This window comes from Oryctolagus cuniculus, chromosome 9, assembly GCF_964237555.1.
Source record: "Oryctolagus cuniculus chromosome 9, mOryCun1.1, whole genome shotgun sequence".
Classification (NCBI taxonomy): domain Eukaryota; kingdom Metazoa; phylum Chordata; class Mammalia; order Lagomorpha; family Leporidae; genus Oryctolagus; species Oryctolagus cuniculus.
The window spans coordinates 129,396,800-129,421,975 of record NC_091440.1 but is presented as its reverse complement, the minus strand read 5'-3'; the positions used below and the strand labels follow the sequence as shown (position 1 = coordinate 129,421,975).

The following is a 25,176-nucleotide window of genomic DNA, read 5'->3' as shown; positions in this document are numbered from 1 at the left end:
CGGGGTTTCGGGGCTGGAGGTCGCCAGGACAACGCGCGCGAGTGGAAGCGGAGCGCGCGGGGAAGGCGCGAGCGCGCGCGCACGTGGGGAGCCGGCGGCGAAGGGCGCGGGTGGCGGCGGACCCGCTCGCCCGCGGTGGTCTCCACGGACCATGGACAGGTATTTCGGATTCTCTGATCCTGGTAGCATGAGTCTAGAGGGGCTTCTGTCTGCGCCCGGAGCACCACCGAGGACTTGGAGCCGCTCCGGCCCTGCGCGCTTGGCATTGTGTGAGCGTTCCCAGAACGCGTGAACACAGCTCTTTTCCCTGTTCGCAGCGGTTGTGCAATTCCTCGGCGGGTGTGCAACGCAGCGAACGGGGAGGCGTTGGGGGAACAGCCCTTGCCGGATGTGGCTGCCCCCCGGGAGGTGCGCACCAGGACAGCATGGCCTGCGTGGGCCGGGTGGTCCTGAGCGGTCGCCTCTGCTGGGGCCCTGGTGACCCGCCGTTGGAGGTCGGAGGAGGGGACGCGTGCGGAGCAGGAGAGGAGGGGGCGTTATGCTTAAAGACCTGCGTTTTGGTGATTTCAAGGTACTGTGCATTGCCCTACCGGCTCTTCCCGCTTCCTGTCAGGAAATTTCAAATGATGGTTTCCTAGGTGTCATGTTGGCTGGTAATGTGCAGATTGGAAACTAAATATGGTAACAGCTTCCAAATCCATCCATCCTGGGGTAGCCCAAGGTGAAAACGCTGTCCGCCGGCTTTTGCTGAGCGCTTGAAGTTGGCCTCCTAATCCCTTTCGGATGGTCCCTTGGGAACAAAAATAGGGGGACAGTTTAAAGAATCGCATGCTGTTGAGCAAAAATACGTAGTATTCAAGTAAGATATTTGACTTAGTAAATGGATGTGCGTGTATTGCAGTGGGAAGATCATCTTCTAGACTGCGTATGGCTTAGAAAGATGAGCAAGATTGGTTCATGTTTGCCCTTGGCAAATCCTTGGGACAGTCAGAAGTGAAATTCATCAACGCGCAGATAGATTCCCGCTGTTGGTAGATAGCTGTGAACTGGGCTCAGAGACTGCTTACTGGATCCTCGGTTGTATTAAGTGCCCCCTCAGCTTCACGTGGTTTTTCGGAGTCGGTTTTCTTGCCACCTGCCCCCTCGTGCCCTGTACTGTCAGCTCCAAGCTGAAAAGCCCCTCCTGACACCCTGCTGCTTGATGGCTGAGAAGCCCTTGGCGGAGCGCATCCGCCATGTTGAGTGGTCCAGGGCTTAGGGAGGTCCTGAGTTACCCAGCACAGCCCAGGTACTGTCAGTTTTTCCAGCACTGCTGGGACAAGTACAAGCGTCCGAACTGAGCTGAGAATCACACATGGAAGTGTTATCCTACTGTTTTTTAATCCAGTTGACCGGTCTCTGAGTAAAATTTTGTGCCTGCAGCTGCTAACACTGCATGACTTTTTTTTGAGGTAGTGTATTCCAGCCATTATACGCATCAACACTGCTGGTACACTAGAAACGTCGTGGTGTGCAGTTTGTAGAAAATTGCTTTTCTTCCTCCTCTTCCCAGAATCAGTATGCTAACCACTGAATTCATTGAACATACAGTAAAATTTAATACTAAAATGTTCAGAGAGAACAAATAGCAGTATAATGTTCTCAGATGTTACTTTTCAGATACAGTATGCCTAATTGAATATGCATTCAGTCTTGAACCTGTTTTCAGGTGTCTGTTTTTTTAATCACTGCTCAAATGCTCATCAAGATAACTGATAGGATGCTTTGAAGGCAGACCTCACCAACAGCAACTACCCACTTCAGTTTGCAGGTACTTCAACTCATGTCACAGTTATATAACCCTAATTATAGCAGATATTTTAACAAGCATTTAATTCACAGTGTCTTAATTTTGCACTTTTGAACAATTCCCACTAAAAACTCTAGAATCAAAAATTGTAAAACTTTCTTCAGTTTCTTAGTAGTAGGGACAATGAGTAGATATATGGTAAAAAAATTTCGTTGGAGTACTTACCTAATAAGGAAAGGGAGTACCAAATAAAATTGCTCAGTCGTGGTCTGAGTTAAATGGCGTTTTGATTCTGTGCTAAGGGCTTAAAGTCAGAGGGGGGACTTCATAGGTTTTTCTCTCCAGGTACAGATGAAACACTCCCCAGTTATTTGAGTAACGATTTTTGTATGTGGTTATTTTGGGGTTTTACACATCCAGATGATACAGTGGAAGTTTTCCCTTGAGATTTGTAGGTCTGAACAAGAGTCGCTGAAACACAGTGAACTCAGGATGTGAAGGAAGATGTATTCCTCGCTCCATCTGGTCCCAGTTTGAGGAGTGGCCAGCTTGTGTTTCCATTCGTACTGTCCATGCTCATCAGTTCAGTGTTGCTTGGCTCCCAGGGGCAGGGGCGATTATCTTTAAAGGTCAAGCAGTTCCTGACAAACATCTGTTTTTCTTCATTCTGGACATCACTGTGTTTGGCAGAACTGGCAGGATAGTGGCTGGTTGCTTGGTTTGTCTTAACCTTTCAATTTTTATTGTTGGAAAGATCTGCACTTCTTTGTATTAACTACTTACAAATATATACCTGTCCATTTCATTCAAATTACAGACTTCATTTTAATTTTGATTGTATGAACAAAACTGTCTGTTTTGGGGAGATCTTTCTGCATTTATTTCAAAAGATTTTTTGATATAAAATTCTGGCAGAAGACATTATCTATATATAGAAAATAGAATTGGCTTTTTCCTGATCTACATTTTATTCCACCAATGCTGAGCATATTACATTAATAGAATAGAAGTTCCTGGAAGGTTGGGCTTGATACCATTTTGTTCTCAGTGCCTAGAAAACCTGAGAGCCCTCCTAGAGGCTCAGAGAATGTTTGTTGATTGAGTGAATATATAAATGGCCCAGAGAATCTGTCCTCTAGAACTCTTAGCTTCCTTCTTTGTGAAATAATGAGCTCTACTTAATAATCTCAAAGTCTGATGCAAAAATGAATTGTATATGAGGAGGGGAGGTCTTCAAGAAGTTCATGGAAAAGTAGAATTATAAGTTTAATTTGGTATCTCCCAAAAATAGAAGTCTGCACATCTTTTTAAAATAATTCACATTTGGCCAGCACTGTGGCTCAATAGGCTAATCCTCCGCCTGCGGCGCCAGCACCCCAGGTTCTAGTCCTGGGTGGGGTGCTAGATTCTGTCCCGGTTGCCCCTCTTCCAGGCCAGCTCTCTGCTGTGGCCCGGGAGTGCAGTGGAGGATGGCCCAAGTCCTTGGGCCCTGCACCTGCAAGGAAGACCAGGAGGAAGCACCTGGCTCCTGGCTTCAGATGGGCGTAGTGCGCCAGCTGCGGAGGCCATTAGAGGGTGAACCAGTGGTAAAGGAAGACCTTTCTCTCTGTCTGTCTGTCTCTCTCACTGTCCACTATGCCTGTCAAAAAAAATTCATATTTTCCATGTACTTTTGAAGACCCCATTATACTTGTATGTTTGTGTCTCTACTGTTTGATACTGTATCAAAGTAGGTTGGCGTAAGAAAGGCCTGAATTAACGCAATGACAGAAATTATAGCGTTTAGGGGATTTAAAAGCACTTAACAGTGTGTGAATGCTGCCCATGTTGATCTGAGAGTGTGTTTGGGTAGACCTGTGACTCCATGCTGCATTTACAAGTGTTGCCTTAAAAGCAGTGAGTTTTTTGAAGTTCTACAAAATGGGAAAATAATGTTGAATACATTCATTTATGGCAGTAAAAGGAAAACATCTTAATTTGTTTAAGCAGAAAGTGGCATGGGGAAAAAAAAAAACAAACCAGCATTATTCAGATTGCAGTAGCTCACTCCAGAGACCCAGTGGTAAACACTGTCTGGTAGGTATTTGCCTCCCCCAAATCACAGCTTGTTGGTGATGGCACTGGGATGAGTTTGGTTGAAGAGTAGGGATAAGAAGTGGCCTCCAGGGGCCAAGGTTGTGGTGAAGGGCTCAAAGCTACCACCTGTGACTGCTGCATCGCATGTGGACACTGCTCACGTCCCAGCTGCTCGGCTTCTGACCCTGCTCCCTGCTAATGGCCTGGGAAAGCATGGGAGGATGCACCAAGTGTTTGGGCCCCTGCTGCTCATGTTGGAGATTCGGAAAAAGCTCCTGGCTTTAACCTGGCCCACTGCTGGCCAATGAGGCCATCTGGGGAGTGAACCAGTGGTTGAAAGGTTCATTCTCTCTCTTTATGTCTTTTTCATAATAAATATATCTTTTTTTTTTTTTTTAAAAAAAATGACCTCCTTAGTGCTGTAGCACGCTGGAACTAGTGATTGTGAAGCCCAGCTCTGAACTCTGAGTACTGTCTGCCCTCATTACTGGCATATTGGATGAAGTCAGTAAAACTTACCAGTGCACAATTGTGACCCAAATCCTCAGTCATTTACTAGATTTGCTGTTATCCAAACATCACATGCAATGTTCCTTTCTCTTACATGTTCTCTTAGATGAGTTTATGCGTGCATGTACACTGAAGTGTTCACAAGTATTTGTTAACTCAAATTCCTGGCCATATTAAATTGACATTGCAGCAATCAACTGAGATTCTAGTTTGAAATGTGCAGCTTTAAACTCCTATGATCCCAGATACAACTCCTGTTACGTAGTTCGTAAATTAGCCTACACTGAAAATTGATATTAATGCACCAGTTGAGTTGTTTGTGTTGATTTGTAATTACGTTTTAAAAAATTGGTTTTCTTATATTTCTCCCATATTTTGGCTAAGTTAAACAATTGACAGCCTGTTTTGTTAAGAATCGGTACTATGAAGCATTGGATAACCACATATGACAGTGGAGAAGAGCTGAGAGCTCTGACTTGTCAAGGCCGATTTATCCTGTTGCAGGAGTACCCAGTGCTTAGTAAGCTTAGAGAATCCCCAAGGAAGAGGTGGCTTCCTGGCTTTATCTTGCAGGGTGGTTTCTTTCTCTTCATAATGCTTGCTGTACCTTAAGGAGCTCAGAAGCTGTAAGAGCTGGTATTAAAATGGTATTAAAATGATTAGCAGGAAAAATAAAATATTTTACACACATAGAATTGTGCTGTGATGGCGTTGGAGTCAGAAGGGTGGAATTGCTCTAGTGGGGGGAAGAAAGGGACTGATAGCACTATGTTTTTTTCCCTTTAGGTAGATCTTGAGGTTCGGTAGGGTCTGTTCTCTAGTGCGTTACTCCACTGTTAAATACGGACACTTTGAGTAGTTAGAGATTTACAGAAGTGATGGACAGAATGGAATTCTGAAGCTTATTAGTGCTTCTGTGACATTGTGGGGTGTTAATGTGTCTGGAGGCGGCTTTAGATTATGCTTTTATTCAAGATGTTTATTGGGACTTCCTAAGTGGAAGCCATTATTTGTGTGGTTGTTTGAGCTAACATAAATGTTGAGTTAATACCCATTTTAAATCAATTTGGATATTTGAATTCCGTATTGGTTGCTCATTTGGTTGACTGCAGTTTGTCACTGTTGATGAGGTGCACCTTTGCCGTGGGTGGAGCCAAGAAGAAGGAACATGTTGTGCTCATGGAAAGATCTCTTTAAAACTTAAGTAGACACAGTTTTTTAATTTATTTTTTATTATTTTTTTGACAGGCAGAGTGGACAGTGAGAGAGAGAGACAGAGAGAAAGGTCTTCCTTTGCCATTGGTTCACCCTCCAATGGCCACTGCGGCCGGTGAGCTGTGGCCGGCGCACCATGCTGATCCGATGGCAGGAGCCAGGTGCTTCTCCTGGTCTCCCATGGGGTGCAGGGCCCAAGCACTTGGGCCATCCTCCACTGCACTCCCTGGCCACAGCAGAGAGCTGGCCTGGAAGAGGGGCAACCGGGATAGAATCCGGCGCCCCGACCGGGACTAGAACCCGGTGTGCCGGCGCTGCAAGGCGGAGGATTAGCCTAGTGAGCCGCAGCACTGGCCTAAGTAGACACAGTTTTAAAAATCATAGGTTACTCTGGAATATCATTAAAAAGGAAAACATAGAAAAAAATGTGGAGTTTGGTTCTTAGGATTTTTTGATTCAGAATTGACGATGCCTTTGACTTTGCTTTGTTGTCAGACTCTACCGTCGAGAAAATTAATGTTCTGTGTTTGCTTCCCTCAAAGACTTCAGAAAAGGTGAAAAGACCATTGGCGCTGGAGTGCTGGCATTGTCACCAGACCCAGTGGCCTCACTACCGTCCCCAGCCGTTCCCATCACAGCTGTGGCTTACAGGGTTAAGGGTGTGCTGCAGCGTTTTCTTCAAGCCACTTGGACTGCACTATGCATTTGGGTGTTGTCAGTTTGCTTTAAGGTGATAAACCAGCAGGGGAAAGGTGACACAGTTACTGCCTGGCTATCCATGATTGTAATAAACCATTGATACTAAGATGGATGCTGATTTAAGGAACATAAAATGTTCTTAAATATGCATTTGGGAGCAGATACTTGGGTTAGTGGCTAAGACACCAGTTGAGACACCTCTGTCCCACTTGGAAGTGCTTTGTGTTGGTTCCTAGCCCAGGCTCCTGACTCCAGCTTCGTGCTAATGCAGACCCTGGGAGGAATTGGCGATGGCTCAAGAAGTAGATTTCCTGCCAGTTATGTGGGAGACTTGGGTTGTTTTCCTGGCTTCCATTCAACCCAGCCATGGCCACTGGAGTTATCTGGGGAGTGGGCCTGCAGCTGGGGGGATGTTGTATATTGGATTTGCAGTAGAACTGCTAGCTTCGTCCCAGTGTTCATTCCCCCTTCTGCACAGCAGTAAGATCTTTTAGTGGGGTGTGTGGCAGCATAAAATAACATTTAAAGAAAAGGATGATATTTGTATTTTTTAATCCCCCACATTGACATGTATTACATTAATAACATTTCTAGCAAAAATAGGTAACAAGTTCATTAAATTAATATTCAGACAGACAATTTCATGTGGATCCATTAGTCAAGTTGGAGAAAAGCAATATGGACCAAAGAGATGGAAGTTAAAGAGCACCTTGTCCTTGTTACATCACAGTACACTGAAACTGCAAGCACCTGTCAGTCAACTTCAGGCAAGACCCTCTGCAGGATTCTCATTTTCATTGAATCTGACATGGGCTTCTCTTGCAGGTTTTGTAGTCATTTATCTGAGAATTACAGTCCATAGTAAATACCAAGGTACTAACAAGGAATTCTCAAGAACCTTAGCCTTTTCTGTCTGTTTTCAATGTGGTGTGGACACGTGACTGAGCTCTTGCCTCTTGGAGTTGACAGCTGGAATGTATGCAGCTTTAGGATGGTGCCCTTAAAATGGACCAGTCTGTGTTCCTCTTGGCCTTGGCTTTTACCCCCAGAAACCTTTTAGTTATGGAATACAAACTCCATGCATTTCATAAATTCAATTTTAGGAACAGAGTGATTCCTCCCACTCTGCCCACACTACTACCCATCTTACTCCTCCCTCTCCTGTTCCCATTTTTACTTTTTACTATGATGCTTATATATTTGTTTTATTTTTTAAGATTTATTTATTTATTTGAAAGAGTTAGACAGAGAAGGAGAGGCAGAGAGAAAGAGGTCTTCCATCTGCTGGCTCACTCCCCAGTTGACAACAAGGCCAGAGCTGCACTAATCCAAAGCCAGGAGCTTCTTACAGGTCTCCCATGCAGGTGCAGGGACCAAAGGTCTTGGGCCATCTTCTACTGCTTTCCTAGGTAATGGTGGAGAGCTGGATCAAAAGTGGAGCAGCCGAGACTTCAACCAGTGCCCATATGGGATGCCTGCACCGCACGTGGTGGCTTTACCCACTACACCACAGCACTGGTCCCAACTAAGATCTATTTTCAATTAACTTTATACACATAAGACTATACTAAGTAAGAATTCAAGTACTTTGAAAGCCAAAAAAAGTTGTTCCTCAACAGTCAAGACAGGTCTGTTCAAAGTCATTGCATCTCAAAGTGTCAATTTGACTTCTATAGATGAGCTTTTAGGTGCTCTATTACTTACAGTTATAGCATCAACCCAAATGTTTATCAACTGAAGACTAAAAAGAAATTATGGGATATGTACGCCATGGAATACTAGAGTGGTTGAAAAAAAATGAAATCCTGTTATTTGCAACAAAATGGATGCAACTGGAAACCATATAGTTAGTGAACTAACCCAGACCCTAAAGCACAAATACCCTATGTCCTCCCTGATCTGTGGTAAGAACAGAGCACCCTTCCCTTTGCTCATGTTGTTATAGTCCATCCTGGTCCCTGGAACATGGACGTGGTAGCTTACCAGCTCAGAATTTTAAGAAGCAGCAAAATACTTTGAATATAGGAGCAAAAATGTAGAAGTAACCAAAATATCAGGCACCTTGGAGCTGATATATCGGCCCTGAGCATGCCGGGAAAGTCTTGATCTACGTGAGAAAGAAGTCGGCTGTGTTGTTAAGGTCACCGTTAATTTGATGTCTTGTTGTGACCACGAGAGCTATTTCCTAACTCTGTCAAGGTCATATAAGTAAGTTAGCTTCAAAGATGATCCCACGTTTTCATCTTAGAGGCAGGCACCTCGGCTGTCTTTGAGCCAGAGTTCCTGGTGTGAGTGTGTTTCCCCTCTTCCTCTACAGAATGGTGCCATGAACAGAATTTCAGTCTGTGGTCAGCAGCAACAGGAGGAACCAAGGAAACAAAAGGTTTAGAATATCAGTGAACCCTGTTGTAATTTATTAATGATGAGAAATTACTCTGGTACATTTTGGAAAATGAAACATGAACCAGAATGTTACCATAATAATATGGAAGTGACAGTTCTCCGTGGAGGCGGTGGTAATTGGAGTGGAGATCCTAATGCTTGCTCTGGGCTCCACTGCAGGGGTGGTGGTAATGAGAGTGAGCAGTGGACAGGAGGGGTGGTGGTAATGAGAGTCAGCAGTACCCGGAAGCTGCAGAGAATGGGATCATGCAGGTGCTACGGTCTGGTGACACAGACTTCAGCAAAGATGAGTTTCTAAAAGTTTCTGAGAAATTAGCATTTTAGGGATTACTGTGTCTTCTGACAAGAGTGATCTTTGCTCAGGTTTAAGAATGAGGTTGTTTTATGTTGATGTTAAGACATGATACAAGAGGAAAATTCACGTAGCAGAAAAGAGTTAAAGATATACAGATGAGCCGGCGCTGCGACTCACTAAGCTAATCCTCCTCCTTGCGGCACCAGCACACCGGGTTCTAGTCCCGGTTGCCCCTCTTCCAGGCCAGCTCTCTGCTGTGGCCCGGGAGTGCAGTGGAGGATGGCCCAAGTGCTTGGGCCCTGCACCCCATGGGAGACCAGGATAAGTACCTGGCTCCTGCCATCAGATCAGCGTGGTGTGCCGGCCGCAGCGCAACAGCCGTGGCAGCCATTGGAGGGTGAACCAACGGCAAAGGAAGACCTTTCTCTCTCTCTCTCTCTCACTGTCCACTCTGCTTGTCAAAAAAAAAAAAAAAAAAAAAAAAGATATGCAGATGAGATAGTGGTACAGCAATGTGCCTGCATTTTGTGAGCAAATTGAAACAGCTGAGGGTATAACTTCTGAAAATTCATTAACTCCTAATCTTACCTAGATACAAAGAATGTTAAAAAAAAAATTAATTTTCCACTGAAAGCTTGAGCTAGCAATGCTAGTCATCACTTTGCCCATTGTGCTGGGTAGCTTGGGAGTCTGTAGCACAGGGCAGCTGTTCATATCAGTGACCCCTGGCCCTTGGAGTGCAATTCTCTGCCTCCTCTCTGGCATGAACTGGCCTAGGCAGTTGTCGTTCTGGTCAGTGATGCTGTCTTGGATTTCTCAGCCTGGACATTGCAATCCCCAACCAAAACTCCGTGTGTTCATTCCGTCTTGGGAACTCCAGTCTGTTAACTTTTGCTCTTGGCTGTAACGGCCGTCAGTAAGGGGAGTCCCATGCCTGAGATGTACCATTTCCTCACTGCCTTCACTTTCTTTGTGCTTTGCCATTTTCTCCTGGAGAAAAAAACAACCAGCATCCCTCATGGATAAGTCCATCTATTCCTGTGCCTACGCCAAAGCACTGAGCATTTTGGAGAAGATTTTTAACCCCAGTCCACTATTACCACTGCATCCTGTGTTTTCCTATTCAATTTTCTTCTGTTTTATACAGTTCCTATTTCAGACTTCCTCTTTTAAAATTTAACAAACTTTTAAAGATTGCAGCTTTTAAAAAATACAAACTATTCCCCAAAGTAATGGACAGGTGATTTTTGACTGAAAGTGTCCTCCTTTGGGGAAAACAAATGCCAGTCATAAGTGAGAGTCCCCTTGACCTTCTGCCCCCAGATTTGTAAATTCACCAGCATCCGGAATGATCCTCCTTTGCTTAGAAAAGAGAAAGTACTTCAGTGCTTGGACCTTTGCTTCAGACATGTCTGCTGTCACCTTTGGTTAGGGTTAGGGTTAGGGTTTACTTTGTATCTGTTCCTGTTCATGAATTGCCTCAAGCCTGCTGAAATATTGTGTATTTTAATTCTTAAAAAGCTTCATTAAGTCCATTGATAATATTCAATTTATTGCTCCCTTCCTGCTACCTAAGGATAGTTTCTGGAGATTAGCTACACTCACAGAGCCTACTTGCTCACTCCCACTCCTTTGTTACACCACATTAAGCCGGTCAACACAGCCTCTGCTTCAGTTGTCTTACCAGTTTGCCGAGGACCTACTTGTTATTTTTCACTTGTGAGCGCTTGTTTAAATTGAATACAGAAATTTTAGTTTCTGTTATAAATACAGTCCTTTGAGTATTAAATATCATCAGAGGGTACCTGCCCATCTGTACAACTACCATTCAGTTTTTCCTAGTCCTTACCTATGCCTCTCCTCTCCTAGACGCACTGCCTGAAAAATGGTTGATAGTGGTAGCCACTCCTTGCCAACTGCATACTCAACATTGTCTTCCTTATTTGTGACTTGCCATGGTTCTATGAAAGATGGAGCCTTCAGAATGGCCCATGGAAACACATATTAGGAAAAAAACTTCTATATGTTTTCCATGCATTTCTTGCACCAAAAGGAACTTGTTGTAGTATTGTTGTAAATGTAACTACTCTTGATTTACTGAGACTCTTAACGATGTAAACAACTTCTCAGAGTCCCTGTGTTGGAGTTAACATTTGAACCCGGACCTAAATGGTTCCACTCCAGGATTTGCTGTCTTCCTTGTAGGCTTTCTGCAGATTCTTCAAATCACCAACTTTTCATTAGACATTTCAATATCATTCGAAATAACTACAAAAATATGTGATCATTGGATCCACAAATGTGCCTTGCCATGTGAACTCTATGGTAGACAGTAAAATGGTGAGTGAATTTTGTTCCTGCTCTGAAGGATCAGGGAGTTGAGTGCATGAGTAAGAGGTGACCATCAATTCCATTACCCCTTACACACTGTGATGAAACTCCAAACCCTCCGAAAACTGCAGGTTATTTTGTAAATTGTGGCAGTTTGGGGCCAACACTGTCAAAGTGTCTGGATTTGATTCCTGGTTCTGGTTACTGATTCCAGCTTCCCCTAATGTGGACCCTGGGAGGCAGTAGTGATGACTCCAGTGGTTGGGTTTCTGCCCCCCCCCCCCACCATGTGTGAGACCTGGATTGGATTCCAGTGTTTGGTTCTGTCCCTGGCCCAAACTTGGCCATTGTAGACATGGTTTTTTTTTTTTTTGTATGTAGAAATACATTTTATTATCTAGCTTCTTTGAGAATATTTACAAAAAGTGGGCTGTAACCAAAAATACAAATGTACCGAACAGTTGTCATTATAGACTACTTTGTACTTTAGCAAATGTTTCTAGCAAACAATTATTTCTTAGACAAACACAGTTTGACTCATTGTAGCTATTTGTTGGAGTGAACCCGTGGATTGGAGCTCTCTTGTGCTCTCCCACACTGTCTTTCCCCTTCCCTCTCCAATAAAATAAAATTATTTTTAAAATGAAATAACTATGAGCGTATGTTACTATTGCCATTCAGTGATCACATGGAGTATGACCAGTGTGTGCATTCAGTTACATAGAGTGATGTATTTGGATAGTGGCTGTCAGCCCCGATAATGGGTACCATGTTAGCTTTATCATATTCGAGCCTTGCAACACATCGTGTCTCCAGAGATGGGGTAAAAGGGTGACAGGTGCATCGGGCACAATGCTGTGTTCAAGGGGGGAGTGGTCTTCAGGAATCTTATGGGATGAATGGAAGAGGCGGAGAGGGCTTCTGAGGAGAGCTGTGCTCAGACCTGATGGTTGAAGGTTGAATACAGATTTGCTAGGGAGCCAAACAGGAGGAGAAGCTGCCCTAGAGCTAGGTGTAACAGTCACAGGAGAGGAGGGCACATAGGGGACGGGTGGCTGGAGAGGGAAGCTGCACCAGCAGCGGGGCTCAAGTCACAGAGGTGTCTAGCAGTGCCCCACAAGGTAGGAATGGCTGAGCACTGTGGGGAGTCGGTTTCTCCTGCTACGCTGCTGTTACTCATGGCATGACCTTTCCCTTTCACACATGTCTTGATTTGGATGAAATGGTAGGACGAGATGCCAACGTCAAAAAGAGAATTTTTACCAGTGGAGAAAGTAGAAACAGGCTTAGAGATTTCCAGGGGGCTCCTTGGTGAGATGTCGGCGGCTGTGTAGCAGTAGTGCCATGAGGAGTTGTCTAAAACGCTGCGGATGTGGCAGAGGTTTCTATCAAGGCTGACCCCTGAGACTGAAAAGCTGGAGACTGGAAACTGCCTGCGTCCTCCCCCTATCTCACACCGCCCTGCTGTTTTCTTAGTCTTGGCTTTGCCCTCCAACTGGTGGACGCACCCTGTTGAGGAAGCGGAGTTAAAATACACAGAAAAGAAACAGGGACAGGGACTGCAAACTGTGGTGTTATCCTAGCCTATTCAGCGTGGCTGTAGCAGGATACTATAAACGGCATAACTGATCAAAGGAAGTGATTTCTCCCAGTTTGTGAAGTCGGGAAGCCCACTTTGAAGGTGCTGGCTTCCGGAGAGGACCTTCCCGTTGGGGCATTGCATGACAGAAGGCAGGAGGGCCAGAGGAGATCAGGAGAGGCTGGACTCGATACCGTCCTGACAACCCTCAGCCTAGCCATAAACAGGGGTCAAGCTCCTGTATTTAATCACATCTCCCTGGGCCCCACAGCGCCACACTAGGGCATTGGAAGGAAGTTTCCAACCCATAAAATTTGGAGTAACACATTCAGACCATAGTGAAAGCTACAGTTGTACTTACCCATTTTTACATAGTAGTCCAGCGCGCATATTAACTTTTTCTCTTCTCAAGTTAGTTACAATGAATAATAAAAAGTAAAAAAAAAAAACAAAAGGAGCTGGTAGCTTAGCCTAGTGGTTGAGACGCCCACATCCCACAGTGGAGTCCCTGGGTTCGATTCCTGGTTCTGGCTCCGGCTCCTGACCCCAGCTCCTACTAGGCCCTGGGAAGCAGTGGTGATGGCTCAAGTAGATGGGTCCCTTCCAACCTTGTGAGAGACATGGATTGGGCTCCCAGCTTCTGGCTTCAGCCCACTCCAGTCCTGGCTGCTCAGGGATTTGGGGAGTGAACTGGGGGATGAGATCCTAGTCAATCTCTCTATTTCTCTCTCTCTCTTTCAAATAAAAACTTGGAATTACTTAAATTTCTGAGTGGAAAGTGGAAATTAAAATGAGGGATCATTTCCCCATTAGACGAATGAAAATTATAGCATAACATTTCTGTGAAATGGAAGAGATTGGCAAATGCATAGGATGTTTTTGTTCATAAATGTGGAAACCTAAATATGTATACAACTTGTACCCTTTCAAAAAAAAAAGGAATAGAACTGCTACAAGATTTATTTTATTTACTTGAAAAACAGAGTTACAGAGAGAGGTAGAGACAGAGAGAGGGGTCTTCCATCCGCTGGTTCACTCCCCGACATGGCTGCAACAGCCGGAGCTGCACTGATCCAAAGCCAGGAGCCAGGAGTTTCTTCAAGGTCTCCTATGTGGGTGCAGGGGCCCAAGAACTTGTGCCATCTTCTCCTGCTCTCCCAGGCTATAGCAGAGAGCTGGATGGGAAGAAGAGCAGTTGGGACTAGAACCGGCGCCGATATGGGATGCTGGCGCTTCAGGCCGAGGCGTTAACCTGCTGCGCTGCAGCGCCGGCCCCAGCAGTTCTATTCTTGATATCTGTCTTGGAGGAACAATCACAAATACAAGCACATGAAGAATGGTGCCAGGATGCTCAGGGTCGCTATGCTGCAGTCTGAGATTGGCCATATGCATCATGATGGGGTACTGGGGAATATGCTGTGGCATGAAGCTAAACTTCAGGAGCCAGTGCCGTGGCATAGCAGGTAAAGCCTCCACCTGCAGCACCAGCATCCCACATGGGCGTCGGTTTGAGTCCCGGCGATTCCACTGCCGATCCAGCTCTCTGCTATGGCCCGGGAAAGCAGTAGAAGATGGTGCAAGTCCTTGGCCCCTGTACCTGAGTGGGAGACCTGGAGGAAGCTCCTGACTTCAGATTGGTCCAGCTCCGGCCATTGCAGCCAATTGGGGAGTGAACCAGCAGATGGAAGACCTATCTCTCTGTCTGTCTCCCTGCCTCCCTCCCTCCCTCCTTACATCTCTCTGTAACTGCCTTTCAAATAAATAAAATTAAAAAAAAAACTTCAAATACCATTGAATGAAAAAAAAAAAAAAAAGCAAACTGAAGGAAGAAATATGCAGTGAGCCACTGCATATGCATATGGATTTTTAAGACATTTTTTGGTGTAGTACCAGGGCTGGACAGATACGCCTATACTCAGCTGGTACCCATGCTCATCTCTGGGGAGGGGTAGGACTCCGAGATTTAGAACGGTAGTTACAGGAAATTAGGCTTACCCTCTGTGGGTGTGCAGAAGCTGCCATAACAACGTACCCACGACCAGTGGCTTACACAACAAAACTTTGCCGCTTGCAGTTCTGGAGCACAGATGGTGGGATGGGGAGTGGGAGATAGGGATGGGGAGGGGGTCCAAGCGCTGGCCAGGCTGGGGCTTCCACTGCCCCTGCCCTCTATGGCAGTCGCCGTCTTCTCCCTGGGTCCTCCCGGGGTTTTCCTCTGTGCCAGGCTGTGCCCTCATTGGCTCTTCTGCAGGACACCCATTTCTTTGGGTGAGGGCCAACCCTGTGTGACCTCACTGTATCTTATTTACGCATCTAAAGGGCTTATTGCCAAGTGCACTCACGTTCCAGGTGCAGGAAAGGACTTCAGAATGCGAATTGGGAGAGGAGGAGAGAAACGGGCACTGTCAAGCCTGTAACATGCTCACAGCATGTTTATTTTGACAGGCAAAAGAAGCTGGATTCAAATTTGATGTTAAACAGAGTTGTAACAGAAAATTCAAAGGTAATTCAAATATAAAGGGGTTTTCCACATGAAATCTACTTGTTATTCAGATCTTGAATAATTTTGTGGTACCATATTGATCACACTGGTTATGTTATGGTGGTAGAAATGGAAGTGGACAGGGAGACATTATTACCCTTTTTACTGACTTCTTAGAGCAGTTTCAGATTTACTAGAAAAATTAACTACCACAGTATTCCCAGAAACCCAGTACCCCGTTTCTCCTCGTATTTATGTATCTTACGTTCGTTATCATGCATACACCACTATTGGTACATTATTAAAGTCCACAATTTCTTCAGATTTTCTTCTTTTTAAAGATTGATTTATTGATTTGAAAGAGAAAAATGAGAGCTCTCTTCTGTCCACTGGTTCACTCCCCCGATGGCCACGATGGCTGGAGCGGGGCTAGCTTGAAGCTAGGAGCCAGGAACTCTGGCTGGGTCTTCCAAGTACTTGGGCCATCCTCTGCTGCTGGTCCCAGGCCATTAGCAGGGGGGTGGAGGTAGTGGAACAGCCAGGAAACTAACTCCTGCCCTGGCGGGCTTCACCTGCTGCACCACAACTCATGCGCCTGTTCATATAGCTTTAGTTTTCCCCCTCATAGCCTTCTGGTGTTTAAGTTCCCGGCCAGGGTGCCAGCCTGGTGTCTGTAGTTGTCTCCGTAGGCACTTACTGAATGTGACAGTTTTTCAGACTTGGCCTTTTTGGGAAGACTTGGGCAGCTTTGAGTACTGGTTGGGTATTTTGTAAAATGTCGCCCTGTTGAAATCTTTCCTGATACTTGCTGGTGAGTAGTTTGGGTTTATGGTTTGGAGGGGAAGAACAGCACAGTCTGGTGTTTCAGTACACAGTCCTAAGCATGCACGCTCCCGCCGTGGCTCGCCGCCTGGGTGTCACCGTGGTGCTTCCGTTGTGAAGGCAGCCCACTGGGCACGGAGCTCCTGGGCAGGACGTTGCTGTGCACCAGGTCTGAGTGTGCTCAGAAGCGGGGAGTTGCACACCCCCTGCTCAGGGTGCAGGATCTGCCTGCCTTACCTAGAACCAGCTGAAGGGACAATGTCACTGCTGCCCATTACATGCTACCTCCGTCTGACCAACTTTTGAGTCATAGTCTTTTGAATAATTTTATGTAATAAGCATATTAGCATTGACCATTGTCTGGATAAGAATTCAGACTATTTGAGTTGCTGTCTCAAAATACTATAAACAGGATAGGTTACAAATAACAAATGTGGTTTTCGGAGTTGGGTGAGGTTGCATTTCCTGGGTCACAGATGACACCGCCTTGCTGTGTCGTCACTTGGTGGAAGGGCAGGAGAGCCCCTCTGATGTCCTTTGCAGGAGCACTAATCCCATCCATGGAGGTGCCACCCTTGTGACCTGGTCATCTTCCCAGGGGCCCCAGTGCCGTCATGGTAGGCGTGAGAACCTCGGCATCAGAGTTTGAGGACACACACATTTTGACACCACTCCAGAATATGTAGACTCATTAAGGACTGAAGAAATTAGGAACATGCCAAGTTATCAGCACCTCATGAGTTCGCAGATGTCACTGACAGCAGCCATTGTCAAATAGCCATGTTTTATTTTCCCGAAGATTACAGAAAGCGGGCAACACCAGTATTTGAGGTTGAGCCCTGCTTGGAGAGGGAGAGGGCTACATTCGTTAGGTCGGAGTTGAGCCACAGGAGCACTTCCTGTGGAGGGAGTTTCCGAGGTTCCTGGGTTCTCAGCAGAGTGCAGGCTGTGGCCTCATCTGCGGCATGTGAGCCATCTGGGCTGTGCTGAGAAGCGACACGTCTGCATCGTGCTTTTCCTCGGAGCTGTACGATTGCCCTGGAGTGGAACTTGGCACGTGTGTCATGTGTGAATTTCCAGACGTGGTTTTCCATCTTTCCTCCCAATAAAGATAACTGAAAAGTGATTTTTTGCAACTAAATCAGGAAACTGTAAATGAGACATAGTATGAAATTCTCCTTCCTGCCCTTAGACGTGACATAGTAAGATCTCTCTACCTTGACCTTTCTTCCAGATATTTCCGTCAGCCTGTTGGCGGTCGTCGTGAGCTTTTGTGGGCTGGCCTTGCTGGTCGTCTCGCTTTTTGTTTTCTGGAAGCTGTGCTGGCCGTGCTGGAAGAGCAAACCCGTGACCCCCAATGTCACTGCCGTTCCCCAGAGCGTTTCCAGTGCTCCCACTGAAGTCTTTGAGGCTGAAGAGAAAAAAGAGGTTAAAGAGAACGGAAAGCCAGCTCTCAAAGCTATGGAGCCCGCGATAAAAATCAGCCACACTTCCCCAGACATCCCGGCAGAAGTCCAGACTGCCTTGAAGGAACATTTAATTAAGCATGCACGCGTGCAGAGACAAACCACGGAGCCCACGTCTTCATCCCGGTAAGGAGAGATCGCGTCAGTAAAGCTGATACGTGTGTGAATGTGTGTGTGGTGTGGTTTCACAGGACAGCGAAGCTTAGAGGAGAAGAGGGAGCAGAAAAGAGAAATGGCGGGGTGGGAAAGACGGGGGAAATGTCCTTATGTGAAGACAGGGAGAGGGAAGTTGAGGACCAAGAAGCGAGACAGGGAGAGGTCCCATCGTGGGGGCACAGTGGGGTCTGCAGTCTCATTAAAATCGCACAACTGTGCGTCACTCTGGACTCAATGCTTTGAAATGTCCTTGCCTGAAAGCGGCTGCCTGTAGTGTTTGGGTTTGGTGTAATCCAGCCACTGAAGGAGAAACAGCCACATGAACGTGTGGGATGCAGGCACAGAGTATCGGGCATCACCTCCAAGTTCACAGTGACAGTTGTTTAGCGCCTACGCCATAAGTGTGCAGCCACTGGGGGATTTGGTTACTTTGTCCCCAGATACCCCAAATCCTCAAGTGTGTCACGGTCAGGTGAGTTTCACAAGAGCTTCACCCTGTGAGTTTCACATCACGGGGTGTTCACCCACCCAGGGGAACAGGCTTCTTTGAGGAAACACATCTTGGCTAAGCCTGGGGAAGTGAGTGACAGGTTGAATAAAATAGCTTGCCCCAGCATGTTCACATTACATTAGCTGCAGGAAAAAGAGACTGTCATGGAGAGGCTTTTGTTCTGTTAAGTGGAGTCATCAGTTCTTGAAACAAATGATGAATGATGGTAGCAGTTTCTCTCTGGTCCCCTTAAGTGACCCTGAATCTTAGACTACAACAGGGTGGATTCAGTAATTCTGGGAAGTACCGGCTCTTCGCGCAGGCAACTGGTTTACCTCCTGATCTCACCTTCCCACTTCTGTAGGGTGCATCTGTGCTTTGTGCCTAGACACACTTCTGTGAGTTCAGAAAACTTTCAGATTGAAAAACGGGGTCATGTTTGCACTAGGATTGAGACATGACAAGACAACTGTTGAAGACACTGTTGGTGAAAGTAGACAGGGTGTGTCTGCAAAGTCCACCTCTTCGTGAAGTATGTTCCAGTGTGAGCAGGAGTACCTGTCAGCTTTGTGATTAGCAGGCCCAGGACAGAGGCAGGGTGCCGGCATCTTCCGCATTGACAGTGTTCCCTGCTACTTAAATCTTGACAGCCAAGTTGTGCCTCACGTTCATTAGCATTTTGAAGAGATTTCCTAAGCAGTGGAATTTGGGGTCATTTTAAATTTCCTTATTTGTGATTTTTATGTAAGATAATGCAATATTCATTTTAACTTTTAATTTATTCTGGGTATTTAGCTGTAAAATAAATACCCAATAGACTTCTTTTTTACATTTTTTTTAAAAATGGAAAAAAATGCCTTTCATGGAACTTCTTTTTTCTTGCCCCTATACCATTGGTCCTAGTGTATCTATAGGGAAAACTGCTTTAAATTGATGTGATATGTCACTTGGTTATCACTAGAACCATCTCAGAAAACTGTGGCCAGATATGATATTTAATGTGTATGAGGCCTTGAGATACTCAAGAGATGGACGAAAAATGTTCAGGCATTCTGTAAAACCTTTTAAAATACAAGAGGATCCTACTTAATTGTAGAACTCCAAGTGCATGCCAGCAACTGTGTGTGGTACCTGACACTGTGTTCAGGTATACTGTGTTTAATCCTATACATACATAACTATGATAAAGTTTAATTGAAAATTAGACACAGTAAGAGATTAACAATAATGACTAATAAGATGAAACAGTGATAGAGAACTCACTTTTACACATTCTCTATCTCTCACAAAATATTTCACTATACTATTTACATCCTTCATTGATGATATTGATGAAGTGAGGTGAATGTCATGGCTATTGTTATGTGATGTTAGGCTACATATTGCCTCAGGGTTACTTGAAGATAAGCTGCCTACTGTGATGGTTGACCAGATAACCCAGGTGTTGACTCCACAACTGAGGGGCCAAGTAGTACAGTGTGGATACACCAGATGGAGTAACGACTCCTGTCCAGCGTAGAATGGAGCCGGACTATGCATGATTTCATCACACTTCTCAGTTTGGTGCACAATCTAAAACATGTGAATTGTTTGTTTCTGGAAAAGTTGTCAGACACTGGTTGACCACAGGTAACTGGAACTCCTGACAGCAAAGTCATAAGACAGTGGGGACCAGAGCAACAGCTATGAATATACATCAGCTCAAGATACAGAATTGTTCAACTCTGTGAGTTGATAAGTATGCGAAACATTCAAACACTCAATTCATGGAGACAAATTGAAGTGATCTGCATGTTTTGGAAACCACAGATTAAAAAAAAAAAATTCTGTCTCCAAAATGTTAGCTATTGACTACAAAGAGATCACTAACTTCTTTAGGGGAGGATGACAGACCAAAGCCTGAAAACACAGGTATGCAGAGTTCGCTTTGGATGCAGACCTGGTTTCTGGAAATAATAGATAGCATTCCCATCCTGGATTTATCACGTATCAAGTGAATTCAGTAGGGAAGAAAATGTTTTATCTCAACCTGAAAAATAAAAATTGGTTTATACTCAGTGTTCTCTAAGAGAAAAAGTACAACACAAACTGACAGTTTTGCTACAGCTTTGATACCATTTCACCTGCCTCTTTGAGTTGCCTTGCACGCACTAGTGGCTGGGGAAGGAAGAACAAATGGATTGTTTTTGAGCTCTTGGCATTGAGTCCTGTGGCAAGCCACTAACTGGCATGAACCTGCTAGTATTAATTGTCCCCATTACTTGTGAGTCAAATGAAACCCAGAGAGATTTAAAGAATTGCCTGAAGTCATGCAGCTGGCAAAAGAGTTTGAATTTACCTGGATTCATACGTGGAAGCCAAGGGGATGTGGTTGTTTTGCAAACAGAGCTGTTGGTTGGCTGCAGTTGGCTGAGGACAGCTAGTTGGGAGTTGGGGGGGTTGGAGCATCTTCCTGCTCAATCTACTCAGTTAGAAGTTGGGAGCTGTCTCGTTCATGTGAATGACTGGAGTCAGGATTTTAATCTGTTTGGCCTTGGGATGAATTCTTTGCACAAAACATAGTTACTCCTAGTTTGAAAAATCATTCCCACATGAATTACCTTTATACTAGAAATTACCTTTATTTGGAGAGGAAGAAAAAGTTGCAGAGTTCATTATGTAATCCACTGGGACACGGAGATCGAGGGTGCATTATTAGAAATCACATTGTTCTCAGAGGTGAGCGTTTCTCTGAGCTATGGCAAAGTCAAGTCTACATGTACAACGGATGCACACACAAAGAAAAAGGTTTGACTTGGTTGCCACCTCTTTTGGGTGTTGCTTTAGTCTGCTAAACACCTCCTTTAGTCTGCTGTTGGGATGTCAGTGATAGGTAACACAATACCTTCTCAGGCTTTATCTGTCTCTGTGCGTAACTAACATCCTGATAGGTCCAGAAGGGGGCAGTCTTATGGGGAGCTGCCCCCTTTCCCACATTCTCATCTCCTTTTTGAAATACATGGACGTTTGACAGCATCCGTCTGCCAGGCAGCCGAATGTGCTACCAATTGTGCATGTCCTCATTACTGCTGTTCTTATGGGACCCCTCTTGATGAGCTGGCCATTACAGTTATTACGATAACTGGAATCAACATATGTTGCTCTCTGGATGTGGTCACTGTGTTCTGCACACTCTCCCCACTCTGAAGCTCCAAGAAGCTGTGAAGAAATAGAAGAAGCAGTGTGGCAGTAAGACGTGCGTGCCAGCTATAAGGAATTGTAGGTAACCACTGTGTGGAGGAGAATATTTGCAGCTGAGCCACAGAGAAGAGTTGTTAACCAGAGACGAAAGAAAACGAGGAATTCACGCACATGGCAGTTGGGGAAAGATGGGCACCCCAGAGAGAAACACTTGATGTGAAAATCGCAACACAGGAAGTCTTGCTAGGAAAATAGCAGGTACGCTACCTTGTTTAGGAAGATAAAGGATGCTGAAATTGAAGAGTAGGGAGGCCTTGAAATCACAGTGAAGGTGTTCAAGAATATTGTAGCAGGAGAGTCCTTTGGGAAACAGTGCTGTTTGGCGATAATTAACTTGGCAAAACTTACAGGCCAGACTGTAGGGGATGACATCTATTTTGAAATTAATGTAATGCTTTGGCATAACAAAAATCAGGCAGCAAACAACAACCAGAGAAAGGAACCTAAGGAAGATGGTACAGGAAGACCTAAGAATTCTTGATGAAGTGGCACATCTGTCTTTCTGTGTTAATCCAAGCCTTTGCAAAAACCCAATTCAAGGCTGTTATAAACTAACTGTACAAAGGTAACATTTTAGCCTTTTTGGCACCATTTGTGGCCACACAGATAGCTCTATGCTGTTTCCTTAAACAGAAAATCTGCTAGGTTTACATCTATATTGCTTTTTGATGCATTGACAAAGCACTAGAGAAACTTAGGGCACACTTGTTGTTGTTCCTACCCACATGGGTCTTTTGTGTTGCCCACTGGATGAGTGCCTGGTCTGGTTATGCCCCTACCCTCCAGCGAAGATCTGAACACTGGCTCTCTGTGCATTTACTCCCATGGATTCCTTTGTCCAGAATGATGACTTCATTTCTATTGAGTAAATCTTTAAGGAAAATACATCTGAGCGTCTACTTTCTCAATCCAAGTATAAGCTGTTGACCTTTGTTATTCATAAACTGTACTTAGAACCCAGCAGTTAATGATCTTCATATTGACCTCTGGCTGTTTGCCAGGCTAAACACTACATTCTCAGAGAATAAGGCAGATAACCTACTTGTATGCCCTTTTAATTTCCAGGCTGAGCAGGTGCATAGCAAGTGTGCAGTGAATGCTGTTGATTGGTTGGTCTGCTCGCTTCATTGTTCTCTGGCTGAAGACATCAACAGAGAGTGACATTGATATCGGAGATGACCCCCTAAAAGCTATACGGAAATGTGGCCCCTTAGAGTTCCCCAGAAGTCCCATCTGGGGTGCCATATGATATCACCATATGCTTATTAATAAATTGCCAATATTAATAAGCCCAATCTTGCCTAATACTTAGAGAAGAATTCTAAATACCGGCACAGATAAACAAGGCAGCATGGAACATTTTAGGCTTTTATTTAGTGAGAAAGATGCACAGGAGAGTGAGCTTTATCTGAGAGAGAGGTAAATCTTGGTTCATACTGAGCACCAGGAACCAGCCATGTGGAGGAGCATCTTGGCCAGGAAGCCTAGGGCAGGTGGCCCGAAGGCCATGAGCCCTGGAGGCACAAGGCTGCAGCCAGCCCCCTCCTGGCGAGAGGCCAAGGAAAAGAGAAGGGCCGGACACACCAAGTCCCCTGCTTTTAACCCACTTCCAAAGGGGAGTGGTTAATTAACCTGATTGGCTGGTGGGCACCCAGGTGTGGCCAGGTAGGGGCATGAGGTCACACAAGGGCGTGGCAAAGGTATCAGGTAGGGCTTGAGGTCACACAGGGGCATGACGAAGGCGTGGACTTCCAGCTCTCAAACCTAATCGATTTTAGCCTATATGCCTGCCTCCCTCAACATTGCATTGTGCCTAGAAGGCTGATGGTGGTACAGTCACAAGGATCAATGTGAGAGCTAATTTTCTTTGCTTCTGTTAATGTTAGAAAGATGAGATGAGTAGTGGCAAAATAATTTGCTGAGGAGGACTCGTGCAGGTTTGCCTCTGTTAGGATCCCAAGTGCCCACTGAAAATAGACACTTGAGGGCAGACCCCATGGAACGTGAACTGGAGGAGGAGGAGACCCATGGAAGGAGTTATCAACTCCTCTGTGCTGATGGATTCATAGTATTTTCCATTAGCTTTGGTTGGTTAGAAAAGTAATTCTTAAAACCATCATGAGCACTCTCAAAGAATTTTCAATGTACATTATTATAAGAAAAGTGAATATATGAAAATACATAAAATGGGATTGCTTGCTTTTGTTCACTGTAAAAACTTTGTAAAAATTACATCCCTTTCAAAAGACAGCAGAATTTAAAATCTTACTGTTAGCTGTATACCTTTTCCATTACTATCTAGGATATCATGAATCAGTGCTTACCCAGAAGAATCGAAAAACTAGTTCTCTCTCCTTAAAAGTATATAAAACATGTTTGCAGGAACTTAGGGTCATTAAATGATCCCCTTTATGAAGGATGTGTATTTGATGTGTACACTTGATTGCTTTTGGAAGTAGGATACTTCTTTGAACTAAATGGGGCGCTTCTTTGAACAAGGCCAAAGACAAAACCTTACAAAGTAGATTCAGACATGAAGAGTTTTGTTTTCTGTACTTAGAAATATTATCAATAGAAGTACTAATTGTAAATTGATTGGGCCCCTTTTTTCAACAGTACTAATAGTGCTTTGGACGTTTGATGTTGGGATCATAAGTTGTTTTCATGGGAACTCTGACATTTCCTTTGTCCCATGTATGTTTGTGATACAGTGCATGAAAACATGAATCACACTTGCTGTATGCATCATGTAGACCACAACCTGGTGAAAGGGCTGGGAAGAGATGACAGGTCTGGAACAGAATTTCAGTGCACTTTTGCTCACGCCTGTGTGGACGCACACAAGGGTCACTGAAGGTACAGGGGAGCTCACGTGCAGGGACATCAGCATTTTTCTCCAAAACCTAGCTGAGCTCACCAGAGGGTGCGCTCACCATGGTCAGAAACAATCCAAAGTAAAGGGAGTTAGAGTGGCACACCAAGAATAGAAATGTAGAAGGAACTTAAATGTCACAGTCAGATGACCTGTTAGGGATCTAGTCATACTAAAGAATAAGCCTGTAGACTTGCCGTTTTTTACCAGTTGTATTTAAGAAGTTATTTAGTGCTCATTCTGCATTTTCTTATAATAAGTAATATGTTCTCGGAATTTATTTGCACATCAAATACTACCAAGGAATATTTTCCAACCTAATTACTTCATATGCATTCCTTTTTGTCTCTGCTAGATCAAAAGTTATTGCTTGTCGCTCCTTTTTATGAAATTTGTACCTTTTTAACGTAGAGAGAGGTCAAGGGAAGTACTTTCAGAATAACTTATTTTTCATTAGCATCTACTCAAGACCAAATTGCCTGCAAATTATTTGAAGAATAGAAGAGGTGTCACTTAAGTGGTCTTGAACCATAGCATTGCATATCTGAGAAGAGAACCATTTGTCTTATTGATTCTTATTACTGGATTTTTATTTAGTCATAGAGCCCAAGTTTTTCAAGGGAAAATACTCATTTATTTCTTCAGCAGTACTTACTGAACTCTTGACACATGTGATAGAACTGTCAAAAATCCACACCTACGTTCCTGTAGATTAGATAATACATTAGCAAGTAAATATATGGTGTAGTAG

General features: G+C 44.6%; 1 protein-coding gene across 1 annotated transcript in view; it reads left to right on the top strand.

The window, feature by feature from the left end:
• SYT10 (synaptotagmin 10) overlaps positions 1-25,176 on the top strand; it is a 70,217-nt gene that overhangs the window by 1,181 nt on the left and 43,860 nt on the right. The window contains exon 2 of the mRNA XM_051850929.2: positions 17,436-17,793. Within this exon, the coding sequence (XP_051706889.1) occupies positions 17,436-17,793 (358 nt within the window). The remainder of the gene's footprint in view (positions 1-17,435; positions 17,794-25,176) is intronic.